The following is an 18,111-nucleotide window of genomic DNA, read 5'->3' on the forward strand; positions in this document are numbered from 1 at the left end:
ATATCACAGAAGTCTGGATCCAAAACATCGTTGCTCTAGCTCTTATAGTCTTTGAGCAATAGGCGCTAATAGGGACGGACAGACGGACAGACGGACAGACAGACATGCCTCAATCGACTCGGCTATTGATGCTGATCAGGAATAGGATTCCTTCTGGACGTTACACACACACACTTTTACCACAAATCTAATATATCACAATACCCATTTTGAGTATCGGGTATACAAAACTTGTAATAGATGCAATAATACGAGTATACATATGTACATATGTATGTTCTATTTATTGGTAAACAAAAGCGAACGATAGATCGACTATGGCTATGAAGATCAGCTCAAGATTAATAGCAAAGACTGATGGGCAAAGCTTTCAAGAGATCGAGAGAGAGAGAGAGTGAGAGAGAGTGATAGAAGGAGAGCGTGGGGCTGCTGCTTCCGAGCACGATGGATGGAAAGAACGCGAGAGAAGAGCTTTAATGCTGTAGCTGCAGAAACGAAGAAGGCGGGACAAAGAACCGAAAGAACGGCCGCTGTCGTGCGTAAGCATCTGTGGTGAAAAAAGTTTATGTACTTATCGCGAATAAAATAGTGAAAAATAATAATAATATCAGGCTGGGAGACCAGACAGTACGAATTTCAAGTATTTCACTCATCAACACACCGTACTAGCGATACTCCATATCCCTGTTGAGCATGGTAACATCACAACCATTTCCAAGTCGAAATATCTTGCTCATCTGCCGCTGACAGCAGTTGGGGCAGCGCCAAAGGTTTGTCAAATTAAAAACACAAACCTGTGTTGCGTCTCCGTCCCCGTTCGGAGGCGTGAAGAATCAACAGCAAAAAAAAAACGCGGCACGCATCAACTGTCGCCATCGACAAGAAGGACGACAGCGTCGGCGACGACGACGACTGGCAGCATCACGTGGCAACAACAATGCCATAAACAACAAAGGCAAATGTTGCAACACACTCCTCATGGGGGAACCCGCTCACGCTCCCAGGCAAGGCGACAGGTGCAGACGTGCGAGGGTTCGGTTTTGGTGGGAGGAAGGGGAACTGGGTGAATGTTCCGTTAGAAGCGCAGCAACAGTCGATGGTCCCCCAGTTACACATCCGACCCGACCCTCTCCCAGAGCCAGAGACAGGCCCAGTCCCAATCCGAGAACCAAAGACAAACAATCGCAGTCAAATACGAAGGGAGTCAAAGGACCGGAGCAGCATGGGTGGAGCGGTACAGGGTACAGCGCACAGGGTGTGTGCCACCAGGGGGAAGCAAGAAAATATTTACAATCAAGTCGATTAACAAAAGGAAACCTTGTGACGCGCACTTTGAGCTTTTTTCTCTGTATTTTTTTGCGCCGTTCTTCTTTTGGCCCTCTCCCGCTGTTTGGTGTCTCCTCCGCTTCTTCTTCTTCTTGTTTTATTTTTTCCTTTTTTAATTAAAAATCAGTAAACTCACGTAGTCTCCCCATGGTACGAGAGTCTTCATCCCTCTCTGCGTAGCCCCTTCAACGGCCGACTGTCATCAACGCCATTTGGCAAATCAACGTAATCATTGCATTGCCACACCACCTCCACCGCTCCACACTCTCTCTCGCTTCTCTCACTCTCCGCTGCCGCTATTGTCTTTTCCTTTCGTACAAAAATATTTTTCATAAATATTACGAAGCCTCCTCGCCCCTCATCGCCTTCTATGGGGCAACACTTCAGACTTTTTGCCACATTTCCCCGCCAGCTACAACAATTCATAAGCAGCAGGAGCAACAGCAGGAGTGACAGCAGGAGCGGCGGGGACGTCATCATTAGGGAAACATTTGCCGCCTACACAGCTCCTGTTTCGAGTGTGTGTGTGTGTGTGTATGTGTGGGTGAATTGTGGAATCTCCTGCTGCTTTCTCCTGGTTCCTTGCCCCTCCAGCATCCGCCTGCTCTGTGCTTATTGTCTTAAGAGGAAGTCGGCAGGAGGATTGGCGGATTGGAGGAGGAGCTGCCACTGAGATTGGCAAGCGGATTGGGGGTACGCATCTCTCTTTCTGTTTTTTCATATAAATGCTCCCTGTTGTTGCTGCTCGGGCGGATGTAATGGAAGTATTGCATGAAGGGGCTTACAGTGGTTGGAAAAAGAACCGCACAGGAAAAAAGTTAAGCCAGAATGAAATTTTGATATTTTCTGGAAGGTACCTGCAATCCTACTCGAAACATGGAATATAAGAAATGCATTAGGAGATGATAATGAGTGGAAAAATCATATTTCTTTCTGGCATGATTTCTGGTTGTTTCGTTCCACTGTACCTTCACCGTTGAGCGCGCAATTGCAGCTTTACTCTGGCCGCGTTCTGTGGCCGTCCGCCCCATTCGAGTACTTACGCCTCCTCCTTTCTCTTTCCCTTCGCACACTCGTATTTTCTTACATATATATTTTGCAATTTTTCACTTTACGACTTTCACGTTCACGTTGTTTATGCAAATAGGCGGGAAATTCTATTTGAATTTAGTTGAAAGGAATTATGATAACGCGATTGTCAACAGCAGCAGCCTTGATTTTACGTATTTTTATATCGCTCCTCCCTCGCACACTCTCAAATTGTTGTCATGGTCCCGCTGAGATACAGTTATGATTATGACAGGGCGCCATGTTGGAAAAACACTAAGAACAACTACAAGAATCCAGCTACCCCCTGGCGCACCAACCAGACACGTGCTGCGTACAAGCCGCACAACCGTTTGTGTTATTGCTGTTGCTCTCGCTTTTTTACAAAGTGTAAATTGTTTTAATACTTTTAGTGCTTTATAGCGCCATCTTGCATCGCGCAGTGGCGTCAGCTGTGCCAAACGGAGCTCCCATTCCGTCCGCATCCGCAACCAGCCCTTGCAACTTTCGACTAACACGTGTACGGTGGCGTGGCGCGTTCAAATCTCAACTTTTACGACCTCTGCAACGAGCCCTACAGGGGGTCGGAGGATAATATCCTCGTTGTTTTACTAGAGTTACAGTTCTACGTGGGGACTACGTCCTGCTCTTCCTGGTGCTATGGCTGAACGATGACGTTGACTTTTACCTGTTGGCCAATGCCACGGAGGGAGTCCTGCTCTGCTCTGCTCTGTGCTGCTCTGCACGTTCCCTGGCAACTCTGGCAGCTGCCAACTACATTCGCTGACATTTCTACGACTGTGGACTGCGTGTCGCACTTTTAATCAAAATTGTTTCATGAATTGTTCAGTTGTTTCAACTGTCAAGTAAAGTTTTGACGCCCTCTTCTGCGGGTACAGCAAGACGGCAAAGAGGCGGATGGGGCATCTCGTGGCAATTAAAATACTTTGGCACTCTCTTTGTTTGTCTTGTACGCCATTTTCCATTTTCCATTTTCCAGTTGCCGTTTCATGTTTAATGTTTTCTGTCGTCCTCTCAATTAGTTGCAACACTTTTGGGCAATTTCGTCCATCACTCTTTTCGCTGGCAGCACACAAAGAGAGAACAAATATTTGACACGAAATGCGGAAAATTAATTTATTTGTTCTTGACTCTCATTACAGTTGGCAAAACAATTTGCTCGGAAGCGACTCACGAAATGGCAACACTGTTGGGAAAGTTCTAAGAGTAAGTTTCAAAGTTGTTTATTCCCTCTTGCTAAATGTTTTAAAAACGCAATTAGTTGTAGGAATTAGTTAAAGTTGTGGCAGACTTAAGATGCAAATAATAATAAACAATATTTTAGTAGAACAGCATTTGTTCTATTATTAAAATGCATATAAAAACCCCTTTGATTGGCCTGTTTCCTTGCGCAACTTATTTTCCATTGGTTATTTCCCAATGGCAACCCAAGATGGGGGCCTCTACCTGATTGCCACATTTTCACTTAGCCACCAGCATAATGACCGGCTATGAGGCCGCCTGCTAATGTGGCAACAAACCGCCCAAAGGCCACACGCTTCACTCAGTTCCGCTTAGGCCATGCGCCATCATCCGTCAGATTCCACCCTCCTGTGGCTGTCCGGAGTCCGGTTGCTGCTTGAAATGGGTCAATCACTAAGCGGCCTGAAATGTGTCAAATGGCCTGAAGACAACCAAACAATCAGCGAGGCAGGCAACCAGTAGCCGCTGCAGTTGCATCCACAACTCAGAAATCTGCCACTGCGGAGACTGGCTAATAAAAGTGCCCAGAACGTGGCTCAAACCACTCGAAATCGACTCAAAAGTTGACTCGACTCGACTCAGGCGACAGGCGGCACCTGTGCTACCTGCACTTGCTACAGCCAAGTCCACCAGAGAGTGAGAGAGAGAGGAAGAGAGAGGGAGAGTTAGCTGAGGTGGGTTCGTGGTGAGTTTGACCTGCACCAACCTGGCCAGAGCCAGAGCCAGAGCCAGCGCCAAGCCCGGTTCTTCGCGGCCGTCTTGGCCAGGCCAGCAACTTTCTACTCGTGCGCCCAACTCCGAGGCGATCTTCAGTTGTTTGAGCGGCCTCGAAGCGAGCGGTTCGAGTGCTGCTACGATATACAATATACGATATACGATATAGAGAGCGCGATCTGTCGCTGTGGATCAGACATCACGTCGATTGATTCTCACCGATTCGCGAGTGCACGTAATCGGAGCAAGCGGATTGCCCGTTAATTGCTGGCGACAGTAATTGTCGTCCGCTGCATACCAGTTGCGCTTTCTGCTTAAGGTGTTCCCTCGTACTGTTAATGTGTCAATTGATTGATTTGCTTTGTGATTGACGCGTGCCTAATTCGATATTCGATTGGGAGAGCCTCTAGCCTCTAAATGATACCTAAACTGTCGAAGAAGCGCTGGTGGAAGATCTGCCTGCCGCAGGGACACCAGGATCAGTCCAAGAACTATCGCGAGATAGTCATGATCAGCGAGTGCGCCTCGGTGCTGGCCACTACCATCTCTAGTGGCAGCACCACCACCACGGCCAGCAGCGGCAGCCCCACCCGCAACCAGAGCTGCGACAGCCTGTCCAAGAGCTCCCTGGCGGATCCGAGCAAGCTCTTCCCGCGGAATATGCCCAGCATTCGAAGGAGTCGCCGCCGTGGTGTGTCCGCAGAGAGGGAGAGAGTGGCCAGCCGGGAGAGGGCCGCCAGCAGGGAGATACCAGATCCTGTTCAGCCCGCATTGGCCCAGCAGCCGCACAAGAGCACTCAGCAGTCCCGCCTCTCCACAGTTACCAAGCTCTCACCCCGGAAGCCGCCCAAGTCTAACTGCTCCAAGAACCGCGGACCCTGCTCGCCGGTAACCAAGTGCGTGGTAAAGGCGGCCGTGCGGACAAAGACCAAACCGAAGCCAAAGCTCACACTAGCCCCTTATGAGATAGCCCTCGAACTGCCCAATGAGTCGCCAGCCCCGAGCCTGGCCATGGCAGTGGCCCAGAGCCACTCGAACTCGCAATCACACTCGAAGCATGCGAGCCAGAGCCAGAATCAAAGCCAGAAGCTGCCCAGCAGCGACGAGCAGTTCCACTCCTCGGGCATCTCCTGCAACGGCGAGACAGACGATGACGTGGAGGTGGCCATGCTGACGGGCAGCCTGAGTCCCGCGCAGCTGGCCAAGATGCAGCAGGGTCTGCCCAACCGATCCTTGGCCATGTCTTTGCCGGTTAGTGATTTGCGCAATCTGAATCTGTGCCGGAACCGCAACGCGCTTTGGCTAAACAACAAGGACACGGATCAGCTAATCAAAGCGGACAGGAAGGATACGTTCTGTTATTTCAATAAGGCCATTGCCGACGATATCCAGCTAAGCGATATTGAAGAACAATTGGCCAGGTTTGATGGCCACTCAAAGAGGCCGCCACAGCCACAGCCACAGTCACAGTCACAGCCGCCAGCGACAGCCACGGCCACCGCCACAGTCACAGTCAGAGCAGCAGCAGCAGCCAAAATGTAAGTTTCTTTTTGGCCTATCTAAATGGCCATAACTCTTGGCCATAGGCGGGGGGGGGGGGGGGGGGGGAACTAATTTGAAATCCATTTGATGAGCTTTACATTTTTCGGTTTTAAGAGGCCATCAAATCGGGGATTAGTTGGAGAGTGGGAACCACTTTATGACCCGATTTAATGGCTCCTTAATAGCTTTATATGCGTCCAGTTCTGAGTCCGAATTGAGCAACAGTAGAGGGCTTTTGTTTCTAATAACTCCAAACGCATATTTGATGGCTTTTTCAATAAAATAATTTGGGCCAAAGTTACGAGAAAAGTTCAGATGAAGCAGGAAATGACATGCTGATATTTGCTTTGCAGATTACAGGTTCTGTAATGGAGGCTAAAATCTCGTACGCGACTCTAGATTGCCTTTTAATAATTAGAGCTGAATGTTTCCCTGAAAACTGATTGCTCGGCAGTTGGGGAAACTCTTTTCCATCTTAGACATCCTGTAAGCATTATACGGGTATACCTTTCTGAGGGCACTAAAAATACTCATACAGGGTATAATCCGCAACAGATCAGTGGACTCTTTATAGCCAGGCATCTCAGTTTCAGTTGTGTTGAAAGTAAAGACTGTGCAGGTCAGCGACGGGGAGATCTTGGAGATATAATCCCCCTTAAGAGGCTCTTCAGCTCTGTCAGCTGGAGGCGACTCTTTGGACTCGCTAAGAAGGTGTTATTAATGCCCAACTATTTGCAAAACTGACACCGAAAAGTTATTTATCAAGTTGCTGGCCAGCACGTGCTCTTCCAACCTCCTCCTGGCTGCTCCGCCTCCCTGTTGCATCTTTGTCAAGTTTTGTTAACTGGCAAATGAATTGCATGCAGCTAAGTGGCAACAGCAGTTGGCCCTTTTCCTTCGGGGCTTAAGCAAAGTTGGCACAACTTCAGGTCCAGTGGCCGTGGCCAGCCCCCAGTTCCAGTACGCCCCTCTCTTCCCTGTCACATTGTGTTTGCCTCCTGGCCTGGAAGGAGACGCAGGCCGGGATCCGGGATCCGCACTCTCATAAATTCCATGTGTCGTCTCCATAAATTGAGTTCTTCTCCTGCCGCATGACTGAGTGCCCTTCATCGATAAGGTTTTTGGTATCTCGCAGATCTCGTGTATCTTTTAGCTCACATCGCTGGATGCTGCTCCATCTTCATTTGCATCGCGAGGACTTCTGTTCATAAATCTGCACAAACTGTTAATTAGATTTCCAAAGTTAATCACTTCTTTTTGGTTCTTGTTTCTTGGTGGTTGGCTTTCTGGCTGCGAGTCATAAAAATATTGATGGAAAGTGTGCGGCATAAATTCCTGCCCAGAAACTGGCTCGGTAATCGGAGCCGACTCCAGTTCTTGTCGGTTGTGTGGTTGGGCCCTTGCCCTTGCATCCACACGACCCATTAGCAATCAGTTGGGGCTATTAAGTTTCCAGTTTAAATAAACCAAAATCAATATTGACTGGCGGCTACTTAAAGCGTAATTAAGCGCATGGCCATGGTCCCCGAGAACACTTTGCATAGCCATCCGCTCTACAGCCCCAAGTCCCCCTTCGGGGTCTGGACAATGAAATAAATAAATAGAGTCTGTCGGCGTCGGCGGCGGCCTTCTCTTTGGGCTAGCCTCCTCTCGTGGAGACTGGCTAATTGAAGTTGGCAAAAAGAAGGCCCGGGTGGTCTCAGGCTCCGGTCCACCCATGGCTTATCGGTTTACGATTTGCTTTGATTTCAAAATGAGCTACGCATTTGATTTTAATTGCATTCGATGTGCGCTGTAGTCGCAGATGAAGCGAAAGCGCTCCAGCATCAGCCTGGCCTCAGCTCTTTCCGCCATGATATATGGCATTTTAATTGAAATGGCAAAAAGGCCGACAAACTGAACGAGGAAGGGGGACTAATCCGAGTTTAACTGATTTGCAGACATATCAAGTAACGCCCCTTTAATATTTCTTTGCGGCTGCTCCTCTCGCTGCCGCTCTAAAAGTTTTCTTCTTTAAAATATTTTCTAATTAATTTTTTCACGGGGCGTATGAGCAATTTCTTTAGCTGTCAGCGGATGAATGCAATCAAAAGCTGCTCTCACGAAGCCAGAAAGTGACACAATCTTTGGAGCAAGCGTTGTATAACCCAGACAAAAGGCATCATAACTATCCAACTCTAGAAGACACTCGTACCTTTGTCTCAAAGGTGCTGGCAACTCAGAACTACTCGTAAACTTTTATTGAATCAACACCCAATCGGGAATCCATAAAACGCATTAACAAAACACAAAATTTACAAGTGAATTGGATTGAAGAAGGGGAGGAGAAGAGACAGACAAGTTGATTGATTTTGTCCCAACTTGGGGGAAATTCAATTTATGTATAATCGAAAAAAAACGCACGAAAAAACTGAAAGACGAAAGAGAAAGAAAAGGCATTGTAGCGAGGAGAAAATGTGTTTATAAAATAAAATCGAAAACCGCAAATAAAATTAGCCTATGGGTGGCTAGAGGGAGGGGCGGGACAAACGGCGGGGGAAGGCAAATTGAAGGGCGTTGCTTTGGAAGCTTATTATATTGCCAGTTCCCTCACGGCTTGATTGTGATTATCTTCGCTTTGGGACTGGGCTTGATCCCAGCATACATCCATATACATATACCTAGTGTGCGCGTAGAAGCAATTTAGTGGCCATAAGTCAGAGGCGGAGGCGGAGGCAGTGGCAGTGGCAGAGGTCGCTGAGGCTGCAAAGCGAAGTTAAGCGTTCTAGCCACGATCAGGATCCGGCATTGGGCGATAACCAGTTTGGCTCTCTGCCCAGTTTAATTTTCGTAATTTATGTTTAATTGAAAATGGAGGAGTGAGCAGCCGAATGTAATTAATTTAATGGCCATCGTTTTGTCCATTCAAAAGAGGTGGGCAGGCAGACAGAGAAACATTTTTGTGTGCTGTCATGCCCCTCACTGAGTCGGAGTGTTGCCAAATTGTGGCAACTCCGATCTGGCCCAGACAATTACCAAAATATGTAATGGCAGAGCTCTTGGCCTCTGCCCACACACCGCACTTGATGTGTCATTTTGTGCTTGGTCAGAAAACCCCCAAAAATGTATTTTAGAAATTGCCATCAATCAGGCGGGCGTCGGACTTAATGAGAATCAAATGTAAATTTAGCAAACTGGCACAAATGTCACTCGGAAGCTTGAAGCTTGTGAAAGTGCTGGCTCGCCCGCACAGGTCTCTGTCAAGTTGATAATCGTGATTTTCTTGTAATATTTTAGCCACTCGAGAAGAGTCGAGTCGAGCTGAGATTTCCGCAAATTAATTTACCCCAGCTCCAGTCCGCAGTCCCCAGTCGCAGCTTCAGCACGGCACTCTGCGGAGAAAGCCGGACCGAAATGCATTTGGATTTGGTTATTCATGGCCCAATCCCCGATCGCAATTTAGCTAAGAAAACACGTGTTGCCTGCTGTTGCCAGCAGACCTTCTCCACCTACGGCAGCACTCACAGATCGCAGATCCCAGATCCCAGTTCGGATAGTCCGGGAGAGAGGACGTGAGTGGGGTCAATTCAAACACAATCGTCAACATCAATCCTCAAGCCGAACCGAACCGAACCGAAGTCATTCCCATATGTCTCGACGCCTACGCGACTCGAAAGCGTTAATGAGACGCCGCTGGGCCGCGTTTCTGGGGTCGGTGTTGGGTTCTGGGCCCTAGCAATTCTACTTGATAAATTGGAGCCCGGGCTGCCACTTGCAGCCGCCTCTAACGGTTCTCTTTTGCTCTGTGCAGACGCTCTAACAAGATCCTGTTCGCAGTCTTGGCGAGTCTTCCATTCAGGCTTCATTAGCAGTTGGCCGCAGTACTCTTAAATAGTAAAAGTTGGGTTGGGGCTCGGCTCTAGCATTTTCCCTCTCGGGTGAACAACAACAACAGCAGCAGCACCGGGAACGGGACTGGCACTGGGACTGGCACTGGATAGTGGCTTCCTGGTTGCACCCAAATGCATTAGTCTAATGCGAGCTGCACTGCTCTGGCTCTGGTTGCAGAGTCAGTCGGTCTGCCTGTCTATCGGTCCGTCCGGCTGCTGCTGTGTCAAGACACTTGGACACTCAGGCCAAACATTTGATGACTTAATTGCGCATTTTAGCAGATACACATGAATGCAGGCAGCCGCAGGCGGAGCCTGCACTGAGAGAAGTCAGGAAAATAAGTGCCCGTTCCATTTATATGCCACTGTCACTCCAGTTTTGTAATGGGACAAGTTAGGAACTGCCTCAATCATGAGAGTGTGTACTCCATTGGCGTCTTCATTTAATTTTCTTAAGGTGTAATTTGTTTCAAGTGCTTATGAATAGAATGGGAGCCTGAGAGTATTTACTGACATGTGCAGGTCCCTCTTATTCTTTGGTAGATTCTTTATATAACTCTGCTTCAAGTGCATCATTGATTTCGCTCAGTGTGGCCTTGTGTCTTGTTGTCTAAGGAGATTCTCCCGTGATGCAACACACAACTTTATTTTGACAGGCGGCGATTAGACGACGACGGGGATGTTGCTGTTGCCTAGCAGCCTCTTCCCTCATCTGTGCCCCACTAACTGGCACCCTCTCTGGCTCATGCCTCTTTTGTTAATTGAAATGTTGTTGTTGCCTGCTTTTGCTGTTGCAGATGCAGATGGAGACTCTGCTGCTGCTGCTGCTGCTGATTCCGATGTTTGTTTGCCTCCCCGTCAGATTGCCTGTCCGTCAGATGCTTGTTGCTTTTGTCAGTTGTCATGTTCTGAGCGGGGACCTACACGATTTTGACATTGGCATGGCAATGGCCATTACAGTTACATTTAGCTCCGTCCCTGTCTGTCTGTCTGTGTATCTGTATCTGCATCTATGAATGTATCTGCATATATGTGTGTGCGTGTGTGTTTGAGTCATGTAGGAAGTCTTGGCGGCTGATCAAACGCCATGTCCATGTCCACATGCAAAGGTAATCCTTTTACGCCTCAATGGAATTCCAATTGGAAATGGAAAATTGAAAATTGGAAGTGGAAGTCGAACAAGTGCAGTTACAGTTGCGTGATGGTTGTGTGAGAACCTCCCGCGACCACTCTCCTTAGAGTGCGTATGGCATATACATATGTATGCCATCATTAATTATAAAGCCAAACATCCTTTTTGGCTGTGAAAACTGTTCGTTTGCTTGGCTGTGCTGTTGCTGCTTGCCGAAGCACAAACCAAAATCGTCATAGTCGGTTGCACAACGCCAGCCCCCTGCCACCATTCCATATTCCATTTGTTGCACTGGAGTCATGGTCAGGTGAGTGCAGAGGAGTGCAACCGCAAGAACATTGTCGAGCCGATACCCCAGGGATTGTGCTTAACTTGTACATTATTTTTCGGTAATTGCTTTTTGGCCATCTCGGGGTTGCTTTCTGAAACTAGATTCCCACGTTCCAACAGGTGAAACCAGTCACTCCCCTGCCCACCTGTTGGCCATCCAGTCCATCCATCCATCCATTCGGGAAGTTCTGTTGTGTTTGAAAGTCTGCTCGCGTTTCATGCTTCGATGGATTTGCTCGACTGTCTGGCTGTCATACGAGAACAGACAATAAATTTTACAGAGCCATTTCTCAGTTTGTTTTCGTCTTCTTCAGTTCCGTTTTGTAATGCTCTTCTGTTCCTATTCTCTGCTCTGCTTTGTTCTTCTCCGATTTCACCGAGTTTCTACGAAAACAGACTTTGGAGGATTGTAACGCACTTTAATTTAATCAACTTATTGTCCGTGTCTCTGTGTCTCTCTCAACGTATTCTTCATCTTCAATTCCCAAACATAATCTTTGCTTTGATGTGCCTTAATTTGATGGGAGGGGAGCTGGAGCTGGAGCTGGCGATGTCGAGAGAGATAGAGAGAAAGAGCAATTACATTTATCATCAGCTTCAATCATCAGCCGCACCATCATCATTAAGTGGAGTACATCAAATTAGAGAAGATATTTAATTTATGTCTAAGAACTGTGGGAGTCCATTTCCATCGCCATCTTCCATCACCTGCTCGCCCCGAACTAGCATAGTATCTATTTTATCACAAGATCTACGAAGACGAGGCTAAGCTCTGGAATTCACAGCTCACAAAGTGGTTCAAGTCCCATCGTAGATGGGAACCGGAGTGCATCACGAAGTATGGACGGGACTGCCAATTGGAAATTGTTCTATTGGAGCATCAGCATCCCAAAAGAAATGCCAAGGGACTTTCTACGGTTGCGCAAACAAAACGATTTTGCTAATAACAATTAAAATCGAATATATCCAACGGACAATTATCCCTCATCTGACTTCGACAGAGAAATCAATAAAACAGAGAGAGAGAGAGAAAGAGACTTGGCCATCAACTTGGACTAATGAAGCCCGAAACGAGTTGGCTAAAATGCGCATTTAAGTTTGGTAAATAGCAGCCAAGAAAATGCCCAAAAAAGAAAGAAAGAAAAAACAAGTGGCAGAGTGATTGAGTAGTGGGGCAGGGGGATGGGGGATGGGGGATGGGAAAAAGGAGAAGAGAATTCACGAGCACAAAACGAAATGAATTACAGAAGAAGAACAACATTTTGCATAAATTAGAACGAGCCATGCAACATGAAAATCGCTGAAACGTGTCTAAAGCTGTTGACAGCGGGACAAGAGGGGGCAGCAGAGCATGGGCCACGGTGCACGGTGCACGGGGCACGAGGCACGGGGCAGTGGTAGTCTGCATAAAATTAAGCAAAAGCTGTTAATGACGGAACGAGAATCAGCTCAAGACACACCACAGCGCACTCGACTCAAACGACTGCGACTTGAGTGGAGTTGGTTTCACATGCCACATGCAACATGCAACATCCAGTGTGGGCTGTGGGCTGGGTGCTGTGTGCTGTGCACTGGCTGCTTCTGCTTTTGGCCTCGGCGATTAATTATGCATTTTAGTTGATGCTGAAGCTGAAGCTGAGGCTGATGCTGAGGCCGATGCGGAGATGCTGATGCTCTCGTACAAGTATCTGCAGAACAGACCCATAGCAGACCCGAGGACGGCGTTGCATAGAGCTTATCACCAGCCTGGTCTAACGGTAACGCTGCACTAAATCACTACGCGGTACTTAAAGAGGCGTTGCAGCAGAGAGGGGTCTGCCAGATACCAGAGATATCGGCGAGAGAGAAAGAACGAGGGAGAAAGAGGGAGAGGAAGTTGTGCAACGGGCCTAACTGGCTCCGGCCTTCACTCCCTGCCCAATGAGCAGCCAAACCCCGAACTGCAACTCGAATCCGTATCCGAGCTGGGCCGAAACGATCCCAACCAAGCCGTGTAGACAGGCACACAAAAATGTGTTCATGTTCATACAAAAACCCATAAAGAAAAAGAAGAAGCCGAGGCATAAAAACGTTGAGCGACAGCAACACGTGCAACATATGACGCGATTGCATGTACAGACGGACATTTTTTGTGGCTGTTTATGCTCGGATACTACATGTATGTGTTTATATGATTGTGTATGTTTGTTACGGGTGTATTCCGGTGCTGGTTCGGTTTCGGGTATTCGTGGCTTTTTTTCGTGTGACGTAAACGCAGTCAAAAGCGGCCGTTTAACCCGAAAGTCAGACTGGGAGTCTCAGCCGGAGAATGCATATAGAAATATGAGTGGTTCCGTTCGAGCGGCAGACAATGGAACACGCAACAAGGTCACGAGTTGGGGGGGCCATTGAACGAGATTTCATAATGGGGGTGCCCTGCCTCTGCCACTGCCCTGCCCCTGCCCATGATCGAGTCCGGGCACGCCCCAGGGGCTGGGATCTGGAATCTGGGATGCGTGCAGTTCTGGAGTAACTACTGATCTGGCCAGAGATCGTGTGCTAGACGAGGATAATCAAGCATTAGTAGGCCTAATACCAGGCTTAACCTCCAGGCAATCCGCAAGGCGTTTATCTTTGGGCCAATTGTGAAAGTAATTTAGTGCGGATTGGCATTGGTTGCCTCTGGCTATGGCTCTGCCGGTGCCCCTGGCACTCCTCCTCTGTTCCCCTGCTCCTCGTACGACTCTTTTCAATTATTAAGAATTGCATGTTACGTATTAATTTCGTTTCGTTGTAGTTCAATTGCAGCCATTCTGTGTCGTAGTGCACTCCTGAATTCTCAGAATCCAGGCCCCCATTGCATTGGGAAACAAGTTACCGTGGGGTGTGTCTGTGTGTGTGTGTGTATCTGTGAGCCTAAATGATTTTGAACCAGTTACGTGGTGCTGCTGTTCCTGCTGCAGGTTTTTCTGGGGAAATTGCGTGTCTAAAATTTAATGAAATCGTGGAAATACGAGTACGAGTGTTGTGGAAACATCGTGGAACGAATAGAAATGCAATCGATGCCATGGTGTTGCAGATAATTGAGATATTATTAGCTCTGTGGCATGGTTTTGGCATTTCAACCGAGGAAAACGTGCTGAAATTGCGGAATTATTCGTTAATGAGCAGCGCATAGGATTCGATTGAGAGTCGGATTCGGACTCCGACTCGGATGCGGATTGGAGCTGGGACCGGCGCTGAAGTTGAGGCTTAGACCAGGGGCTGAGACCGAGATGAGATGTTGAAATCAGCTAGATAAATCGATTCGATTTATATCTGTGGCGATACAACAGTAGGCATATAGGGAGATTTCAGATAAAGTTTGGTTGCTAAGTGGAATAGCAAGGTATGCCCGTATACTCGAACCGCCTCCCATTGCGCATTTAGTTGATAAGCCATTTGAAGAAACCCATAAACTGGCACAATTATGAACCGTAAACATACCGATAAATCCCAAAAGAGTCTTTAAACATTTAAAATTCCCCACAGATTTGAAAGAGTAAGCCCGATTGTGGAATGGCTATTTCTCAAGCCCATTCCCATTCGATTTAAGTGTCAAACAATTTTATTTTAATTATCCTGAGATGTGCGGAACGGCGACAGGCCATCAAGGAAATGACAGACATCAAACCAAATAAACTCAAAATCTTCTTAACCCAAATATATGTACATGTCCAGACCGGCCTCCATAGTTGGTCAGGCTTGCGCGGCCACAACCAGTACCGCCAATTGCCAGTGGCAGCATTTTTGCGTACTCGACATGGCGTATGTATTTTGCGCCTTTGCCGAATTGGCTTTAATGCAGAAATTGCATGCACCCATAGAGGCCATAGAGACCATAGAGACCAATAGAAACCGTCAACAGGTTTCTCTGACGCAGCGCCGCGTCGCGTCGTCGCTTCGTGTTGCAGGCTGTGGCTGTGGCTGTGGCCGAAAAGAGAAAACCGACTAAGCCGCTGCTGACCAACCATATTTGGCAGTTGGAGCATGGATTTGTGTTGATTTGAATTGATCTGAGCCGATTCCATCCGATCATGGCGCTTGGCCACTGTTTTCCGCTATCAAAGTCGATCAGCGGCCGCACAATTCATTCAGTGACAGATTATGCCTTGACTTTTGTTTGGACAATCGCGGCGAATGGATCGTTTTAGAAAGTACCCTGTGATCGATCAACTTTTGGCACTGCCACTGGCACTGGAACTGGCGCTGAGCCCTGGCCTTGCCTACGACCCGCCCGGGCAGAGCACCAGCCCAATGAAATTTGCATGGGACGAGAGCGGACAAAAAAGAGAAGACATAAAACTTTCTCCCCATTCACACGTTCGGGCATGCCAACGACTGATCTGTGAACCATATGGAGGTATGTAGGTGCTAATGGCTCCTGGTCGTCCATCAGGTATACTCGCACTCTAAGTAATCTACGGTCAGCCTCGGACGTTCACTTTCCGTAGGCTCGCTCTGTGGGACTTGCTTCGTTAGCAGAAGGTTGGCCTCTGATTGTGATGAGATGATGTCTTTAATTTGCATAAATTTACAAGAAATGTGGATAAATCGCTGGCCGGGGCCTGGCAAATTGGCTTCTACTGCTCCTAAGGCTGATGATATTTCTGCTTCTCACGTTGATTAGTTAATACAATGTTGGACCGCCTAATGGCTGCCAGCTGCCGCTTTGCGCGGCCTGTTATTCATGCTCCAAAAGTTTCGACACTTGATATTAGACTCGGACAAATGTAAAGCGTTTGTGAATGAAACACTTTAATATTTCACATGCGAGCACTCGACGTTGAGTCGAACAAATGGCTTTAATTACAAAACAAAAACAGGAAAAAAAAGAAAAAATACAGAAAAAAACACGGAATTAAAGCTGCAACATGACCAAGCTCTCTGGGGCCCCGCTCTGTGCCATATGCTGGAATTTCGTTAGGATGCCACTGTAGGCTGCCGCCGCAGCAGCAGCAGCAGCGGCCATCTCTGCTTGGCTGCATAATCGCGCAGCGTGCCACAAATCGAGTGAAAGTACAACAGAAAGCGGCAGAAAGAAGATTCCGCGGCGAACAGTGCCGCACTGGTCGAGAGAGCTGCACCAAGACTTTATGACTTTACACGAAGCTCGGATGGTTGATGGCGGGGCCTGGTCCGGTCCGGCTGCAATTTCGGAGTTTAATCAGATTGGACAACTGCACGCATGCGCAGCTGCAGCATTGCAGCCTGCCACTGCCACAGTCAGTGGTCATAATCGCACTCAAAACTCATTAGAAATGCCTGCAGGAACTCGACTAGAATGAGTTTTGGTATATTTTTGTGCGCAGTCTAATTGCAAATGACTTGCATCACATGGGGAGATGGAAGCGGGAATTATTTAGATGCCTATTTGGGGTGGAATACTATTCTGCCCAACTGTTAGAGACGTTACTTTATGGTCCATGATTCTGCTGAGCATTGCGTATGGGTAATAAACAGTTTCACAGCCACAAAAGGGAGAGTTTCGCTCAGGTGTAATACCATCCAAGCTCAGAGACCACAACTAATGCTCGGACTTGGGTATACTCGTGGCTTTACCTCATATTGATTTCTCTTTCGGTCCTCCCTCTTTGCAGCTCTCAACCAGGCCAAGTACTCAGCAAATACAAGCCCACGCCCGCACCGCGCTCAAGCGGCAAGCACCAGGCCATCATGCAACAACAGCCGCAGCCCCAGCCCCTGCCACACAGCAGCTACTACACGCAGACGGAGAGCGAGCTGCTGCAGATTGAGGCGGGCGGCACCGGGCTGACATTTCCCCCCCATCGGAGCGAGATGGCCGCCACCAGCTCCCAGCTTCAGCAGGCGTCGATGAGCAGCAATGTGGCATCTACGGCCACGTCCAGCAACCTCGATGTGCCCTCTGGCGGCAGCACCGGCAGCGGCAGCGGGGGGCAGACCACGAGCCACTTTGTGTCGCCCCTGCAGCGGCGACACTGCCAGCCGCCGAGTCATCTGCCACTGAACTCGGTGGCGTCTCCGCTACGCACGGCCAGCTACAAGACGGCAGCGGCCGTGGCCGGTCACGGATTCCATCACAGCCACCACCAGCAGCTGGACTTCCAGCGCAACTCGCAGTCGGACGATGATAGCGGCTGTGCCCTGGAGGAATACACATGGGTGCCGCCGGGTCTCCGACCTGATCAGGTAAGGGCGTGCTTCCAGCACATACACCATATAGACTTGCAACATGATCATCATCATCATCATCATCATTAGTGTATGTCGATTTGTCGGTACTAATTAAGTGAAATCTAAATCTGCGCTGCTCTGCGCCATGGCATTACCCGAGGCCACCCGCTGACAACTTTTGCTTTCGTTCGATTTTCCACGCTCCCCAAATCGGAATCCTAAATCCAGTTCAATGCCTGGCTAAAGCCGGTGCTGGGGCTGTGGCTGTGGCTCTGTCTGGGGCTGGGGCCTGGTCTTTTGGCCATTGGACATCGGCCACATGCACGTTTAAGGAAATCGTTGGGTGAAACAACTTTAATTACACGCTGAAAAAATTATCGCTCCCAAATCGCTGTGCTATCTGTATCGATTGGAAAGCGAAAGCGTTTTGTAATTAAATTGCCGATACTCCTGCATTTGGCAGCAATTAAAGCTGGAAAGCATGTCGATATTTCTCAGGTGCTGGCTTACATAAGAGCCCCTGGGAAAACTGAAAATTGGTCCCAATGTTTCACTGCATTGCCTCGATTGTCTCGGGTCTCCCATGACCATTTTCCACGCCACCATTCATGTCACCATCTGCACTGACATTTCATTAAATTGATATGATTTGTTCAGTTAAAAGAGTAAAAACTTTTTGGTGGAACTAACTCGATTCTCCCTTCCGTTTTCCAC

At 48.3% G+C, this 18,111-nt stretch overlaps 2 protein-coding genes across 2 annotated transcripts in view; both read left to right on the top strand.

The window, feature by feature from the left end:
* Nucleotides 1-18,111, top strand: part of LOC6591012 (protein espinas) — a 30,276-nt gene that overhangs the window by 4,531 nt on the left and 7,634 nt on the right. Inside the window, exons 2-3 of the mRNA XM_026987041.1 lie at nt 3,537-3,600; nt 16,842-17,412. Of these exons, the coding sequence (XP_026842842.1) occupies nt 16,918-17,412 (495 nt within the window). The 5' untranslated portion in view covers nt 3,537-3,600; nt 16,842-16,917. The remainder of the gene's footprint in view (nt 1-3,536; nt 3,601-16,841; nt 17,413-18,111) is intronic.
* LOC6591011 lies at nt 5,199-6,261 on the top strand. The gene is made up of 2 exons (XM_002015540.2): nt 5,199-5,813; nt 6,246-6,261. The coding sequence occupies exons 1-2, from the start codon at nt 5,362-5,364 to the stop codon at nt 6,259-6,261; spliced, it is 468 nt and encodes a 155-aa protein (XP_002015576.2). The 5' UTR covers nt 5,199-5,361.

Source organism: Drosophila persimilis, unplaced genomic scaffold (genome assembly GCF_003286085.1).
Source record: "Drosophila persimilis strain 14011-0111.01,24,50 unplaced genomic scaffold, DperRS2 tig00000002-arrow-pilon, whole genome shotgun sequence".
NCBI classification, from domain to species: domain Eukaryota; kingdom Metazoa; phylum Arthropoda; class Insecta; order Diptera; family Drosophilidae; genus Drosophila; species Drosophila persimilis.

Bases quoted from the DNA above. Each gene is read 5' to 3' on its own strand.
- LOC6591011 (XM_002015540.2), top strand. From the start codon at position 5,362: ATGGCAGTGGCCCAGAGCCACTCGAACTCGCAATCACACTCGAAGCAT.